General features: G+C 56.0%; 1 protein-coding gene across 1 annotated transcript in view; it reads right to left on the bottom strand.

The window, feature by feature from the left end:
- The window catches only part of TBX21 (T-box transcription factor 21), a 37058-nt gene that overhangs the window by 4128 nt on the left and 17135 nt on the right, over positions 1-15795 (bottom strand). The window contains exons 2-5 of the mRNA XM_005301974.4: positions 2319-2473; positions 1485-1606; positions 510-668; positions 86-147 (exon numbers count right to left, since the gene is read on the bottom strand). Of these exons, the coding sequence (XP_005302031.2) occupies positions 86-147; positions 510-668; positions 1485-1606; positions 2319-2473 (498 nt within the window). The remainder of the gene's footprint in view (positions 1-85; positions 148-509; positions 669-1484; positions 1607-2318; positions 2474-15795) is intronic.

Raw genomic sequence — 15795 nt, 5'->3', positions numbered from 1 at the left:
GCATCAAGGCAGACCCGCCCCCTGGCCCGTGGCTGGGCCGGCCTCGCGGGGCAATGGAGAGACAGCCAGTGCGGGGGATACTCACGAGTCGAAGTTGTCCCGGAAGCCCTTGGCAAAGGGGTTGTGGTCGATTTTCAGCTGAGTGATCTAGGACAACACAGAACAGAGTCTGGGCACATGGTCACACTGCGTGTGCGGGGCGGCACGGGGTTGGGGAGGGGGCGGAGGGAGAGTCGGGGGGAAGAAGCAGGGCTGCAGGGCAGCCCCCATCTTCCTAGTGCTTCCCCAACTGCCCCCCCCTCAAGCCCTAGGAACCCCCCCCCCCCGACACCCGCCCTGAGGCAGGAAGTGGGCCATGGGGTGCTGACGTGACACTCCAGTCCCCACCCAACCGCACCATGGGCGGCCTCAGACCTACCCTTCTCCTTGGCACAGCGCCCCCTGGCGGCTGCCCCCGGGCGTCCGAGGGGTTGCCGTGGCCCAGGGAGGCGCGGGGGCCCGGTACTCACGTCGGCGTTCTGGTAGGCCGTGACGGCGATGAATTGCGTCTCCGGGAAGATGAAGGTCTGGGTGTTGCCGGAGGGGTAGGCCTCATCCCCTTCCCCCTCCTTCACCTCCGTCACGTGCAGCCGCGGTTGGTACTTGTGCAGCGACTGCAGCACAATCATCTGCAGAGAGCAGGGCACGGGAGCGTCACGGGGGAGGCGCTTGGAGCAGGGGGCGTGGAGCTCATAAGGGATGCTCCGCAGCTGGGAGTGGGGGGACATTGGGACAATCCACTGTTCTGTGGGTCAATCTATGGGGGAGACCGTGGCAGGCTTATCCTGACCGAGGGTACCATGGCCCGCTGGGATAAGCCATTGAGGGAACGTCAGTGGGATTCATAGCTTTAGATCGATATCATGTGGCAGGCAGTTCCACAGGCTAACTATTGGGCAAAAGGCAGAGCCTTCAGCTGGAAAGAAGGCGACAGAAAGAACAGAACAGAACAGAACAGAGAAAGCACGAGGGGTCCTGAGAGTCAGCCCCACACCACAGAGAAGCTGATGGTGGGGAGTAGGTAGTGTCTGGAGGGTCCCGAAGCTGGAGGGGAGTGCGGATAGGCTGGTGGGTCTCTGTCCAGGTGACAGGGATGGGTGTCTGGCCTGTGTCCTGCAATGGGGGGACGTTACCCGGGTGACGGGGATGGGTGTCTGGCCTGTGCCCTGCGATGGGGGAACGTTACCCGGGTGACGGAGATGGGTGTCTGGTCTGTGCCCTGCAAGGGGGAACGTTACCCGGGTGACGGGGATGGGTGTCTGATCTGTGCCCTGCGATGGGGGACGTTACCCGGGTGACGGGGATGGGTGTCTGGTCTGTGCCCTGCGATGGGGGACGTTACCTGGGTGATGGGGATGGGTGTCTGGTCTGTGCCCTGCGATGGGGGACGTTGCCCGGGTGATGGGGACAGGTGTCTGGCCTGTGATGGGGGGGGAGGGGGTTACCTGTGTGATGTTATTGGATGCCCCCTTGTTATTGGTGAGCTTGAGTTTTCCAAACGAGACCTCCTGGCGCATCCAGTGGGCCCCGGTGTTGGATGAGTCGGGGTGGATGTACAGCCGGTTACCTGCCAAAACAGCCCCCGGCTGAGTGCCATGCCGCTCCCACGGGCCCACCAGCCGCTCCCAGCACCCACGGCCTCTGGGCCAGCCGGTCAGCGCCTGGCGCGGCGACCCTGCCCGCCAGCGCCCCCTCCCGCCTGGAGCAGCACCTGGGACCAGCTCCTCCACCCAGCCACAGGAGCAGGGCCGGCTCCAGGCACCAGCCCACCAAGCTGGTGCTTGGGGCGGCACCTGGAGGGGGGCGGCGCGGTGCGGCGCTCCGGCTCCGGCTCCGGGGAGAGCGGAGCCACAGCCGGGCTCGCCGCCCTCCCCCCGGCGCTCTGGCGGGGGCACCAGTGTCTGCGGGGGCACCTGGCTCTCCCAGCAGGGGGGGCTGCAAGGGAGGGTGCAGGAGCAGTGGCTGGGGTAGGGGGCGCCTGGCTCTCCCAGTAGGGGGCGCTGCAGGGGAGGGGGCAGGAGAAGTGGCTGGGGGGGCGCCTGGCTCTCCCAGCAGGGGGCGCTGCAGGGGAGGGGGCAGGAGCAGTGGCTGGGGTGGGGGGCCTGGCTCTCCCAGCAGGGAGTGCTGCAGGAGCACTGGCTGTGGGAGCTCCCCCCTCTCTCAAGAGAAGCCTAGAGACAGTGGCAAGCACCAACCACCCCCCTGTACCCAACGCCCTGGTCCCGCCCCATGAACGAGATAACTGGGAGGGGGAAGGGGCCTGGATCTCTCCTTCCTACCTGGCATGTTCCCCTCGGCCTTGCCGCACTGGACCCACTTCCCGCCTTGGTACCTCCAGTGGTGCTGATCCACCAGGACAATGTCCACGCAGACCCTGTAGTGAGCCACGGGGTCCAGCCCGGAGAGGTTGAAGCTGAGAAACGGGAACATCCGCCTGGGGAGGGGACACAAACACAACCCGGCGTGTTACACTGGAGGGGACCCTGCCTGGGTCCCCATATCACATAGCGCGACCCCCCTGCCTCCCCGGCGCAGAGCATCTGCCTGCCCTTGAAATCCCGTGGAGTCCGGCCACGCGGCGAGGAAAGATCCCCCAGGAGGTGAGCTGGGCCCCAGGTGGAATCCCAGCCCCCAAGCAGGACAGGATGGAGGATGTATCCGTGGGACATGGGCTGGAGGAACGTGATGGCAACAAGGGGGATCGGCGTGTGGTGGCCTGGATTATCCTCACGCTATTATTTCTGATGGTAGCGCTGAGCGGCCCCAACAGAGACCAGGGCCCCGCTGTGCTAGGGGCTGTACAAAGACACAGCGAGGCAGTCCCCGCCCCGAAGAGGTCACAGTGTGATTACACAAGACACATACAGGGTGGGAGGGGAAACTGAGGCACAGTGAGAGTGACCAGCCCCGGGTCCGCGGCAGAGCTGGGAGGAGAACCCAGGCCTCCTGATTCCCGGCTTGGCATGGAGCAGGAGCCTTGGTGACCCCTCAGCCAGTCCCATGACGTTACCCTGTAACTACACGCCCCTAGACAAGGCCAGTGCAGGGCTGGTTTCCCTGCCCAGGCAGCAGGAATGCCTCATTCAGTCCTGAGCGGCGGGGGAGCCCCCGGGGGTATCAAACCAGAGAGATCGACAGAGGGCTGGGGGCAGAGATTGCAGGAGAGCCTGAGGGGGAGGAGGAGAGGATGGCTGTTAACCATTCCTGGTATTTCAGCAGAGACCTGGGGCTCCGGTCAGGATCGGGACCCATGTGTGCACATACAAAGACGTGTTCCCTGCCTCGGAGAGCTGGGCACAGGGAGGGATGGAGGAGAGCGGGGAAGCTGGGGGTGGCTATAGAAAGTGGGGGGGGGGTGAAGAAGAGGTAGAGAACGGAGAAAGGAGGGGAGACAATGGGGTGGGGGGTGAGGTGTTGAAGCAACCCCCCTTAACACCCCTCCCCCTTCCAAGCACTGAGGAGGATTATTTCCCAGCTCTTCCAATTCCAGGTCCGAAGCCGGCCCAGCCAGCTGGTTTTGATCCCAGCCCTCTCCCCCCCCCCGGGGCAAATTTAGCCGCTTGGCCCTATTTAGAACCCAGAGACTTGTCAACTGACTGTGACAGGTGGCAGCTCGGTTCTGCGTCCCATGCCCAGGCCCCCCCTTCCCTCTGCCCCGCCTCCCCACTTTTCCGGTTCAGAAACCGACACCGTTGCTATTCTCAGCCCCATCGCCAGGCCAGGGAAGGGCCGAGGAGCAGGAGGGAGGGAGGCAGGGAGCGAAAGGGGAGAGGATAGCTGGGAAGGGAGAAGAGGAAAGAGGCAGCATCGGGTGGGGCTCACAGGTCAATTTCAAATCCCTATTTCAACCCCTCTTGTTAGTGGCCTCCCCTTCGTCAGAGCAAGAAGAGGGGTCTAAGAAAGGGAGCTGGGAAATAGGGGACACTGTCTCTCCGCTGCACGGAGGGCCCTGGCCTGGCAGGATCTGGGGGGGATCAATGCAACAAACCACATCCGCACATGCCTAACAGTCGCCACAGAGGATCGAACTCGAGACCCACAAACATACCGGCGTCTGCTGTTTGAGTTAGGGGTTAGGTAGCAGGTGGCTGTAGACACCAGGGCCGGCCACAAGAGGGAGACATGACCACACGTGTAAGGCACTCCTTCAGGGAGTGTCAGCGTGGCTCCCTCTAGTGGCTGGCTTTAGGGACTGCAACAGGCTGCTAGTCCCCTTGCTTTGGTTCTGAAGGTTGCAGGTTCGCGCCAGGCAGACGTAGGAACAGCCCTACTGGGTCAGAGCAATGGTCCAGCTCGGCCAGTCTCCTGTCTTCCGACAGGTGCTTCAGAGGGACAACGCCTCAGTGTGTGGCTCAAACTCCCAACGGGGGCAGCCGGGACCAGAGAGGAAACCCAAAAGCCTCTGCAAAGGTGGTACTGTTTTGCAGCCCCCTTTAGGAGATGCTGCCCAGTAACTTTGTGCTTTGTAACACACACACACCCGCCCTCTTGCTTCAAACCTATTTCAGTGAAAAGAGGTTTTGTTTGGCACTTTCAGCAAGTTCAGTGCAGGGTGGGAACCACAGAGGCCGCCGAGGGACGACACTGACAGGAGGCAGAAAACGAAACTGGCCGGGAGCACCCAGCCCCAGCGGGTTTGAGAGGCCTGATCCTCCGTGCCGTCCAAATCAACGGTGGCCAAGTGCGGCGAGGGGAGCTCAAGCGTTACAGATAGTGAATTAATGATGGGTAATTATGATGCATGTGCCCAAATCCTGCAATCACCCATCCTGAGGTACAGCCGGAGCGTTGCATTGATGCCAGATTTACACTGGTGGAGATAAGAGCGTCCGTAGCTAGACTGACAACAGCTAGTTACAGATGCATGTTAGCACCAGCCCCCTCTCGGGTTGACGCTGGTTTTACACACTGACCCTCGCCCGATTAGCACGAGGGTAGACAGGCTCAGAACCAGGCCCAGTCACGCTGATGGAAATTGGGAGCAGCGATGCCACCCTTCGGACCCGATTCCAGCCTTGCCAACGCCAACCCTTCAAAAGTGATCAACCAGCCCCCCCTCCTCCCACCGTCGTGAGAGTGGCTTAAAAAAATCTTGAAATTAAAATAAAAAAAATAGATGCTTTTTTCATTTGCCTTCTGGATTTTGAGCCTAGGAGGGGGTGTGTGTGTGTGTGTGGGGGGGGGGGGGGGGATTCAGGACGTCAAGCCTCTCTCTGCCACCACGACGTCTGGAAACTTACCGTTCTTTTGTTTTAAATGGAAGCCGAGAATCTCCCATCATCACTGGACTCCCGGAGCTGGGGCTTTCAGAACCACCAAAATCAGGAGCAAATTGCCAGAGCAAAAATGCCCGAGCTGCCGAGCCTGGGATTCTGAGATGACTCCCCCTCGGAGGACTCAGGAGCGAGTCCGCTGCGGTAAGGGGGAGCGAAGTAAGTTCTTGGGGCCAGGGACCACCATTCTGTTCGTAGAGCACCCAGCGTCACGGGGGCCTGGTCCGTAGCTCCCATGTGCTACCACAATACACAACTAATCATACTAAGACTAAAAGCAGAATTTACCTCCCCTCCACCCTCCCGTCCTGCTCATGTTCCTGGTGAAGCCAGGAGCTCAGGACCATGGGACACAAGCTGTCGTCAGTTGCGCCAGCTGGTTTAAATGGGTGACGACTGGGCTGCCCAGAGAAGGTCTAGCTGGGGCAAGGCTGGCCCAGGATCTCTCTCCAGAGCTCCCACGATCTGTCAATCAAGTATGACCCCCCCACACACGTTACCCCCAGCCCCGCACGTGGAGGGGAGAGCGTGCGAATATGGCACTAGCTAGTGAATAAAAGATGGGCCAAGGGCGGGGAGCCAGTAGGGTCCAGGCCACAGCCCTGGGCAAAACGCCTGCCCGTGTTTAACTGGCCGACCTGATTGCTTGCAACGTGCCAGGCTCCAGGGACAGGGTGAAGCAGACGTCCCCGGAGCCCAGGGCAGCTCCCCACAGCCCTGCCTGCTGGGGTCGGGGCCTCTCGGCGCACCTGTGGTGTGCACAGACCGACAGGCAGCACCCGCACCCCCACCGGAGAGGGGCACACACAGCTGCACCTCGGTTGTGTAAGAGAGACACGGTCGGGGAGGGAACAGCTTCTGGAGGACGCTGGGGAGCCCGAAAGCTCGTCTCTCACCACCAGAAGCTGGTCCAGTAACGCTATCACCTCCCCCACCTTGTCTCTTTAATATCCTGGGGCCAACCCGGCTACAACCCAGCAGACACCCTATGGTATGTACACAAACGTACACACGCTCTGAGCCCCCCTCCCCCATCCAATCAAACACACACAATTGTAAAGCGTATATGCACAAGCACACACACCGAGAGCACCCCTAGAGCGTGCATGCACAATCCGGCATGCCCATGTACACGTCCACAGATACGCACACCTGTGACACTCCCACAATGCCCCGACTGTGCGTTCGCACAGATTCACACCCAAACTGACGCGCACACTCACGGACGTGCACAATTGATCACCAGCATAGTCACAGGTAATCTGCTGCACGCACACACACACACACACACACACACACACACAACGAGCCGCTGTCAGGCAGATGTGTGCTCCCTGTGCAGTGTTGCTCTTTAAACATTAACGGCCCCCTTGAAATATTCATCCCCGACTCTCTGCCGGAGGCTGCGAGCAGGACCTTTTGGCGCTTTGGGACCCGGTGCGGGCTCCCCGAATCCTGTCTGAGCTGAGAGCCGGGGGGGCAGGAAGCCAGGGGACGGGGGGGGGGCAATGTGGATTCAGTGGGAGCACTGAGGTGGGGGCGGAGGGAGCCAGAACCAGACCCGCTGGTACTGCTCCGTTGGCATGGGGAGGCCAGGGCATCTCCCTCCTGCCCCCCAGACTCCATTCGACCTGCCGAGCCCGGCTTTCTCCCCATCATTTCAGGGATCTCTCTCCCGCCCTCTTCCTCCCCCTCCCGCCGCTGCTCTTCTCTTCCTTTCTCTCTCTCTCTTTCCTCTGCTTCTCTCGGTCTTTCTCACTTCCTTCCTTCCTCCGCTCCCTCCCCGCGCTTGCCACAGTGCATGATGCTCAAAGCTGACAGGCCAAGGCAGCGCGGCTCGTGCCCCCCCCTCCCCCGGCGTGGGAGGGGGATGCCGGGCGGAACCAGGAGGGGCTTTGAGCCTTCGGGCTCTGGGTTTCCTCGAAGCGCCGGCGTTTCTGATAAAGCAGGGCCCGGGGCGGAGTGATCTCAGGGCCGGGGGCGACCGGGCAGGAGTGGGGCCCCACTTCTCAGAAACAGCTTCGGAAAGCCCAGCCCAGGCCTGGCTCCTAGGGCCGGGTCGGACCGGGGGGGGGGGGGGGGGGGCTGGGACCCTCCCCTCCCTCTGCATGGAAATCCTCCTCCCCACTGCTCAAAGACCAGCCCTGGGGTGTCCCAGGGAGTCATGGGAAGCAAATGTCTTTCAGAGGTCACTTCTTCTGCCTGCTTTCACCCTCAGTTACCTCCTGGAGACCCTCTCGTCCCAGGTCTCCGCTTCTGTACTACTGACCAGTGGGGGCCGCCTCTGAGCACCCAGCCTGCCCCATGCCTTGCGCCCTCCCATGGCTATCTGCCCCATGCCCCCAGCCTGCCCCATGCCCAATGTCTAACCTGCTCCATGCCCCCAGCCTGCCCCATGCCCAATGTCTAACCTGCCCCATGCCCCCAGCCCGCCCCAGGCCCAACCTGCCCCATGCCACCAGCCTGTCTCATGCCCCCAGCCTGCCCCATGCCCCCAGCCTGCCCCATGCCCCCAGCCTATGCCCAAGCCCAGACTTGTGTCACTTTTCCGAATAGTTTGGGACCGAGGGGACGGGTTAGGTGTGTGTGTGGGGGTTAAAACATTTCCAAGACCCAAGTGTTTTTAAATACCAACTCCCTGTGAAAGCCGAGCGCTCCCTGGGTTTCTAAGGAAAATCGACGTGTCTGAAAGAAACGTCTAGGTCTGAAATTCTGCGTTTTAATCATGACTCTTGAAGACCAGGCCTGGGGGTTTTGCCCAGAAATGGGGCCTAGTTCTGAGTAAAACTCCCCCCACGCCCACGATGAGCTTTTCGGGACAACAGAGCCAGAGTTCCAGATCCGACAGGCAGCAAACCTCAGACTCGGCGTTAGAAGTCCCTGGAGAGCCGTGGGTTTGCCGGGTGGATGGGGAGCACAGGGCTGGGATACCAGGGGGTCAGGGTGGTGGAGCATCTGCAAAGGGGAGGGGGAAGTTGGTACAGCCCACCTGCCCGCAGCACGTTGGCATCTATAACGCTCCTCATCTGGGTCCAGACCATGTTCCCTCTACCCGGCCAACCCTTCTGCGGCCACGATCTTCACGGGCTCGAACTAAAACCCTGGCTCCAAAGCGCCCTGAAAATCTGGAGCTGTTCAAAAGCCGACCCCTGATCTGAGCCTGGAGGTTGCAAATGGCCCCTATCCAGAACTGCCCCGAACCAGACCCGCTGCCCCGCTTTCAGCCAGGCACCTCCCACGACAGCCATTCTCCTCCTGCCCCACACAGCGGGGAGTTCCTTTCCCACGGGAGCTTTGGTTTTATTTCAGCTCGGCGGTATCCTGGAGCGGTTGCACCCCTCCTGCACTGGGATACTTCTACCGCGCAGTGCCGGCACTGTGCCATGGTGACTCGCTGCAGACCAGGGCAGCGGGGGGGTGTATGGGAGGGGTACACTGAGCTGAGCGGCTGCCTAGCGTCTTAAGATCTTTGGTGCCCCCAACTTTCACAGACCCAAGCAGGCTGGATCCTGAGTGGAGTTCAATGGAGCTCCCATCAGCTGGGAATCCACTCAGCGAGTCGGTGTCCCGCCAGCTTTCCTTGCTCGATTAGGCAAATGAATTTCCCAGACGCTTGCCCCGAGCTCCCCTGGGCCTGGGGAGCGGGAGCGCTTTGCTGCTCCCAGGGCACCAGGATCTCCCCAGAGACGTGCTGAGGGTTTTCATGGCTGTGTCAGCAACGTATTGCCCCATACGCGTATGGGGCAGGTGGGGCGGGGGCTTCTCAGGCCTGGTCTCGGGGTCGTTAAACTGGTCCCGAGCAATGGAAGCCGGAGCAGGCCGTGCGTTGTATCCTACATGGAGCCCAAAGCAGCACCTACACACTGAAATGAAGCCACTTCTGGAGTGGAGCATGTCAGTGGCCAAACAGCTCACAGCGGCGAGGAGACCCCTGCCTCAGAGAAAGCGCCCCCTGGAGTGGATTTTCACGCCAGTATCCTTGTGCTCAGTGACTCCTGAGTTACAGCAGGGGGAGGGGAATCAGGCCCCCAGTTTTAACCCAGTGCTTAGGGTTGGGCCCCCTCTTTCTCCGTGTCCCAGGCTTTTGGGTCCCAGGGCATTTAAGTGCCTCTGGAAGTTTACACAACACCCCCCCACACACACACCGAATCATAGTATCTGAGCACCCAAGGGTGGTGGTGGGGAAATCAAGCCCCTGAATTATACACCCTCCCATTAAGGGTCCGGAAACCCATTAATGAAGACTCACAAAGCCCTGCGCCAGGAGGTGGGTATCATTTTACCCGTGGGGAAACTGAGGCAAGGAGGCCTGACTATGGCAAAGCTGGGAGTGGAACCCAGGCCTCCTGCCCGTCCGATCCCTACATGCTAACCGCTGGGATACAGCAGACTTGGGGCTTTTGGAAGGCCAATGCTGCCCTCATGTGGGTGGGGGGGAGAATTTGCCATGCCGGGTCTCGCCTCCCTCCCCCCATAGCTATGATCCCCGACAGGCATTTCTGCTGCCTCTCAAATCGCGTTAGCGGCAGGCCCCGCTATTGATGGGCTGGGTCTCCCGTATCATCCCCAGTCCGTTTGGGACGGAGATAATCCTCTCTGTTTGGCTTTCCCACGTGGGGGTAAGACCCAGGGACGGAGCAGGGGTGGGGACAGACCGGGGAGCTCTTTGGACTGCATCAGCTAGCGCTTAGCAGGATCTCAGAAGGAGCAATGGGCGAGCTGCTCGAGTACTTGCCCAGGGTCTCCTCAGACAGCTAGGCCACGCTGCCGCCCTCACTGCCGCCGGTAAGTCTACATGTGCCGCCCTCACGCCTCTAACTGCAGTGTCGCCAGACCCCTTGTGTGCATAGCCCAGACTTCCAGCGAGTTCGAAATGAAGGGCCGGATCCTCCGAAGCCTTCGATGGAGCGACACCAGTTAACCCCAGCTGAGGTCATTTCGAGGTCTAACTCTAATAGGCACCAGTTTGCACCAGCCAGGGATCTGACCCTTTAGATTACAGGCAAACCGGTTCATTGCTCTTATGTTACATAGCCAACGGCTGTCCGATCAGTGCAAGCTACACCGCTTTGAAACTTACACCAGTTTCCCAGTCCATGTACACAGGGGGCCTGATCTTGGTTGCATGGGTGTCAATAAGGAGTAACTCCACTTTGTGTTCATACAGGGCCTAGTGCGATGGGGTCCTGATCTTGCCTGGAGTTTCTAGGTGCTACTTTAATACAAATAAAGAAGAATATTATAATGATAGAAGTTAATAAAGTACATGTAGGAGCTGAAGAGACACAGTCAGGCAAAATCGTCCCATTCAATTACATCACATGAAGGCAGACAACTAAATATTGACAATTTTTACAAGTGCTTGTATACAAATGCAAGAAGTTTAAATACTAAAGATGGGTGGACTTGAGTGCCTGGTATTAAACAGGATATTGATAGAATAGGCATCACAGAAACTTGATGGGCTGATGATAATCAATGGGTAATACGAGGGTACAAAATGTCTAGGAATGACAAAGTAGGTCATGCTGGTAGGCGAGTGGCACTATATGTGAAAGAAAACAGTCAAACATAGCAAAAATCTTAAATGAATCAAACTGCATCATAGAATCGCTACGGATAGAAATTCCATGCTCGAAATTCCATGCTCAAAGAATATAGCAGTAGGGATATACCACTGACCGCCTGACCAGGATGGCGATAGTGACTGTGAAATGCTCAGGGAGATTAGAGAGGCTACAAAACCAGAAACCCCAATAATGATGGGGGATTTCAACTATCCGCATATTGACTGGGAACATGTCATCTCAGGAAGAGATAAAAATCTCTAGACACCATGAATGGCTGCTTCTTGGGGTAGCTAGTCCTTGCACCCACAAGGGGAGAGACAATTCTTGATTTAGTCCTAACTGGTCCAAAAGGTGAATATAGCTGAACCGCTCAGTAATAGTGACCGTAATGTAATTAAATTTAACATCCTTTGGGGGTTAGGAGGAGTACCAGAGAAAATCACCACAGCAGCATTTAACTTCAAAAAGGGGGAACTACACAAAAATGAGGAGATCGGTTAAACAGAAATGGAAAGGAACAGTCACAAGAGTGAAATGCCTGCAAACTGCATGGAAACTTTTAAAAAACACCATAAGAGATGCTCAAACTATATATGCCCCAAGCAATAAATAAATAAATAAATAATAATAATAATAATAACCAGGAAAGGGACCAAAGGGACCACAGTAAACAGAGTTAAAGAGATGCTTAGAGACAAAAAGACATGTTTTAAAAATTGGAAGTCAAACCCTACTGAGGAAAACAGAAAAGAACATAAACTCTGGCAAGTCGAGTGTAAAAATATAATTAGGCAGGCCGGAAAAGCATTTGAAGAGCAACTAGCAAAAGACACACACAAAAATGTTGCTGTTAGTTTTAAGTATATCAGAAGCAGGCTGCCTGCCAAACAAATCAATGGGGTCCACTGGTTGATTCAGGCGCTACAGGATCACTCAAGGAAGACAAGGCCGTTACGGAAACATTAAATGAACTTTTTGCATCCGTCTTCACTGCAGAGGATGTGAGGGAAATTCCCACACCAGAGACATTCTTTTTGGCAACAAATCTGAGAAGTGGTTCCAGAATGAGGTGTCAGTAGAGGAGGTTTTGGAACGAATTGATAAATTAAATAGTAATAATTCACCAGGACCAGATGGCATTCATCCAAGAGTTCTGAAGGAACTCAAATATGAAACTGCAGAACTACTAACTGTGGTATGTAACCTATCACTTAAATCAATCTCTGTACCAGATGACTGGTGTTTAGCTAATGTAACGTCGATTTTTTAAAAAGGCTCCAGAGGTGATGCTGGCAATTACAGGCCAGTAAGCCTGACTTCAGTACCAGGCAAATTGATGGAAACTATAATAAAGAACAGAGTGATCAGACATATAGATAAACACGACATGTTAGGGAAGGGAAAACATACCTCACCAATCTATTAGAATTCTTTGAGGGTATCAATAAACATGTGGACAAGGGTGATCCAGTGGCTATAGTGTACTTGGACATTCAGAAAGCTTTTGACCAGGTCCCTCCCCAAAGGCTCTTAAGCAAAGTAGGCAGTCATGGGATAAGAGGGAAGGTTCTCTCATAGATCAGTAACCGGTTAAAAGATAGGAAACAATGGGCAGGAACAAATACATTTCACAGTGGAGAGAGGTGAATATCGGGGTCCTCCAAGGATCTGTAGTGGGATTAGTGCTGTTCAACACATTCCTAAGTGGGCTGGAAAAAGGGGTAAGGAATGAGGTGGCAAAGTTTCAGACGATACAAAATTACTCAAGACAGCTAAGTTGAAAGCTGACTGTAGAGAGTTACAACAGGGTCTCACAACACTGGGTGACTGGGCAACAAAATGGCAAATGAAATTCGGGGTTGATAAACACAAAGTAATGCACATTGAAAAACACAATCCCAACTATGCATGCAAAATGATGGGGTTTAAATTAGCTGTTACCATTCAAGAAAGATCTGGGAGTCATCAAGGATAATTCTCTGAAATCATCTGCTCAGTGCGCAGTGGCAGTCAAAAAAGCGAACGGAATGTTAGGAACCATTAGGAAAGGGATAGAGAAATAAGACAGAAAATATCATGATGCCACTATATAAATTGATGGTACACCCACACCTTGAACTGCATGCAGTTCTGGTCACCCCATCTCACAAAAGGTGTATTAGAATTGGAAAAAGGAGAGAGAAGGGCAACAAAAAATGATGAGTGGGATGGTACAGCTTCCATATGAGGAGAGACTAAAAACACTGGGACTGTTCAGCTTCGAAAAGAGACGACTAAGGGGGGATAGGATAGAGAGCTATAAAATCATGAATGGACTGGAGAAAGGGACTAGGGAAGTGTTATTTACCCCTTCGCATAACAAGAACCAGGGGTCACCCAATGAAATGAACAGGCAGAAGGTTTAACACAAACATAGGGAAGTATTTCTTCGCCCAGTGCACAGTCAACCTGTGGAACTCATTGCCAGAGGATGTGGTGAAGGCCAAGACTATAAAAAAAAAAAAGAGATAAGTTCCTGGAGGACAGGCCCATCAATGGCTATTAGCCAGGATGATCAGTGGAGGCGGGGGATACACCCTGGGGACGAGGAGCCCCATGCTCTGGGTGTCCCTAAACCTCTGACTGCCAGGAGCTGGGACTGGATGACAGGGATGGATTACTCGATAATTGCCCTGTTCTGTTTGTTCCCTCTGAAGGGCCTGGCACAGGCCCCTGTCCGAATACAGGACACTGGGCTAGAGGGACCATTGGTCTGACCCAGCCTGGCCATTCTTCTGGTCTTATAGTCAATGGGTTACAGGGCTCAATTCTCCTCCCACTTACCCCAGGTTCACACTGGTGTAACTCATTGGCATTACTCTGGATTAACACCAGTGGGAGTGCACAGAGCATCAGGCCCCTCAGCGTACAAACTGGTGTGAGATCACAGTTGCTTCCCCCATTGCTTAGGTCACGGCTGACTCTAGCCCACTGGGCTAGTGGCAATGTGTCCCGGACACACGCTGTTTCCACGGGCACGTGGAATCGCTCCCCATGACCACCCCCCCAGGTACCACCCACTTCACTCACTCACTCACTCACTCCATCCCACGCCAACAGCAGCAATGTGGTGTCAGGGAGTCACTCCCCGTGGGCCCTGCAGCGTTTCAAACTTCCTCCCGGGCTGATGGTTTGGTTGTTTTTCCACAGAGCTCCTCTTTTGCTTTTTTAATTGCACATCGGGGTGGCAGCAAACGGAGCGTAACAGACCACACAAGTGTCCACACACGCACACCTCCCATTGGCACCGACAGACGATGCGATGCACACACACACAGGCCCACACGATGAGCTGCAAAGGGGAGGCACCCTGGGGACGAGGGGCCTTAAAATTAGAGCCAGACCAAAAAACAACAAAAAAAAATTGATGCTCTGGTTCACTGGCAGTTTTGAAAGGTTAAAAAAAAAAAAACATTTGGGGGGTCAAAGGAAACGCTTTGTTTGACCCAAAATGTTTCGATTTTGAGCATTCTTAAATAGTTTTGAATCTGAAAAGAAAATAAAGGCAACATCAAACCGGAAAAATCAAAATGTTGCGATTCCCCCACCCACCCACCGCCGAACAATTTGGTGAAACTGACACAACCTGTGAATGGTTTGCTCACGCGTTTTTGCCCCGAGACTTTCAGCTGAAAATTTTTGCCCACCTCTAATGAAAACCCTCTTCCGGCCGGCTCCTTAGCTGGTATCTATTGATGTAGCACTACTGACGTCAGAGGAGCTCCGCTGATTACAGCGGCTGGGGAGCCGGACCTCGGAACGAAGCCGCCGGGCCGGATTCTGCGCTACATCACGGCGGCGGAGCAGAGAACCAGCCCTCTCGGCTCTATCGTTCAAAGTGCTTCTCCTAACCCAGATACCGCGGGTGGAGCAACACTGCTGTATCGTCCCCACCTGCAGAGCGTTGGCTGGCCAGAGGCACATGGATTGGTGTGACCAAGCCGTTCTTAAAGGTCGTGTTCTTTTAAACAACTGTGCGGATGTTCCTGAACACTCCGATTTCAGCAGGTTTCCAACCCTTCCCCTGATCTTTCATTTGAGGATCTTAAAGCGCTTTGCAAAGACTAACGTATGAAAGCTGACAACCTCCCCCCAGGAGGTGGGCCCCCCCAAGTTAAAGATGGAGAAACCGAAGCGTGGTGTCTTCGCCCAAGATCACAGAGAAAGAGCTGGGGATAGAACCCAGGAGTCCTGCCTCAGGCCTCTGCATGCCGACCACAGCCTGAAATAGAATCCGTCGTCCAACCTGTCTGTGACCACCAGCCCTCCAGCCCAAGGAATAGAGGCCAGGAGTCCCACGTTGTGGGTTCCCCCCTGCTCTCACCACTAGACCACACTCCTTCCCAAACCCAGCTGTCCTGATGCTCGGTCCCTGCTCTAACCACTAGACCACATGAGCACATCCACAAACAAAAATTTCTTCTTCCCTTCACAGAGACTTCGACAGGGTGACCACCCGGAGGGGATCACACAGAACACCAGTGGAGGCGGGGGATACGCACGCAGAGCTGTGCCGGGCAGAGAACTTCTGCAAAGCTCTCGCCAAACCAGTACGGCGCCAGGACCCTCCCTCTGGCTGAGGGTTGAAATGTAGCACACATCTCCCGGCCGAGTGACAGTCTGAGCGGGGGGTGCGGCCGTCCTCAGCCTGGGTTGGTCAGTAACAGCTCGGGGGGGAGGGGAGCTGGGGTGCTGCGGCAGGAAGTTTACAAGGGAATAGATACTGTTCAGACCAGACCAGCTGTTTTCCCCCCAAGGGGGAACAAATAAGCAGTTCTCTGGGTGTCAGATGCTGTCTTTTCCCCAAGCCAAACAGCTCAGTGCGGAGCCGGATAAATGTGCAGGCCTCTCAAATGGACTCAAGGGGCCAGAAC

The sequence above is a fragment of the Chrysemys picta genome, chromosome 24 (genome assembly GCF_011386835.1).
Source record: "Chrysemys picta bellii isolate R12L10 chromosome 24, ASM1138683v2, whole genome shotgun sequence".
Classification (NCBI taxonomy): Eukaryota; Metazoa; Chordata; order Testudines; family Emydidae; genus Chrysemys; species Chrysemys picta.
The sequence above is the reverse complement of the archived record's forward strand: the minus strand, read 5'-3'. Positions and strand labels throughout refer to the sequence as shown.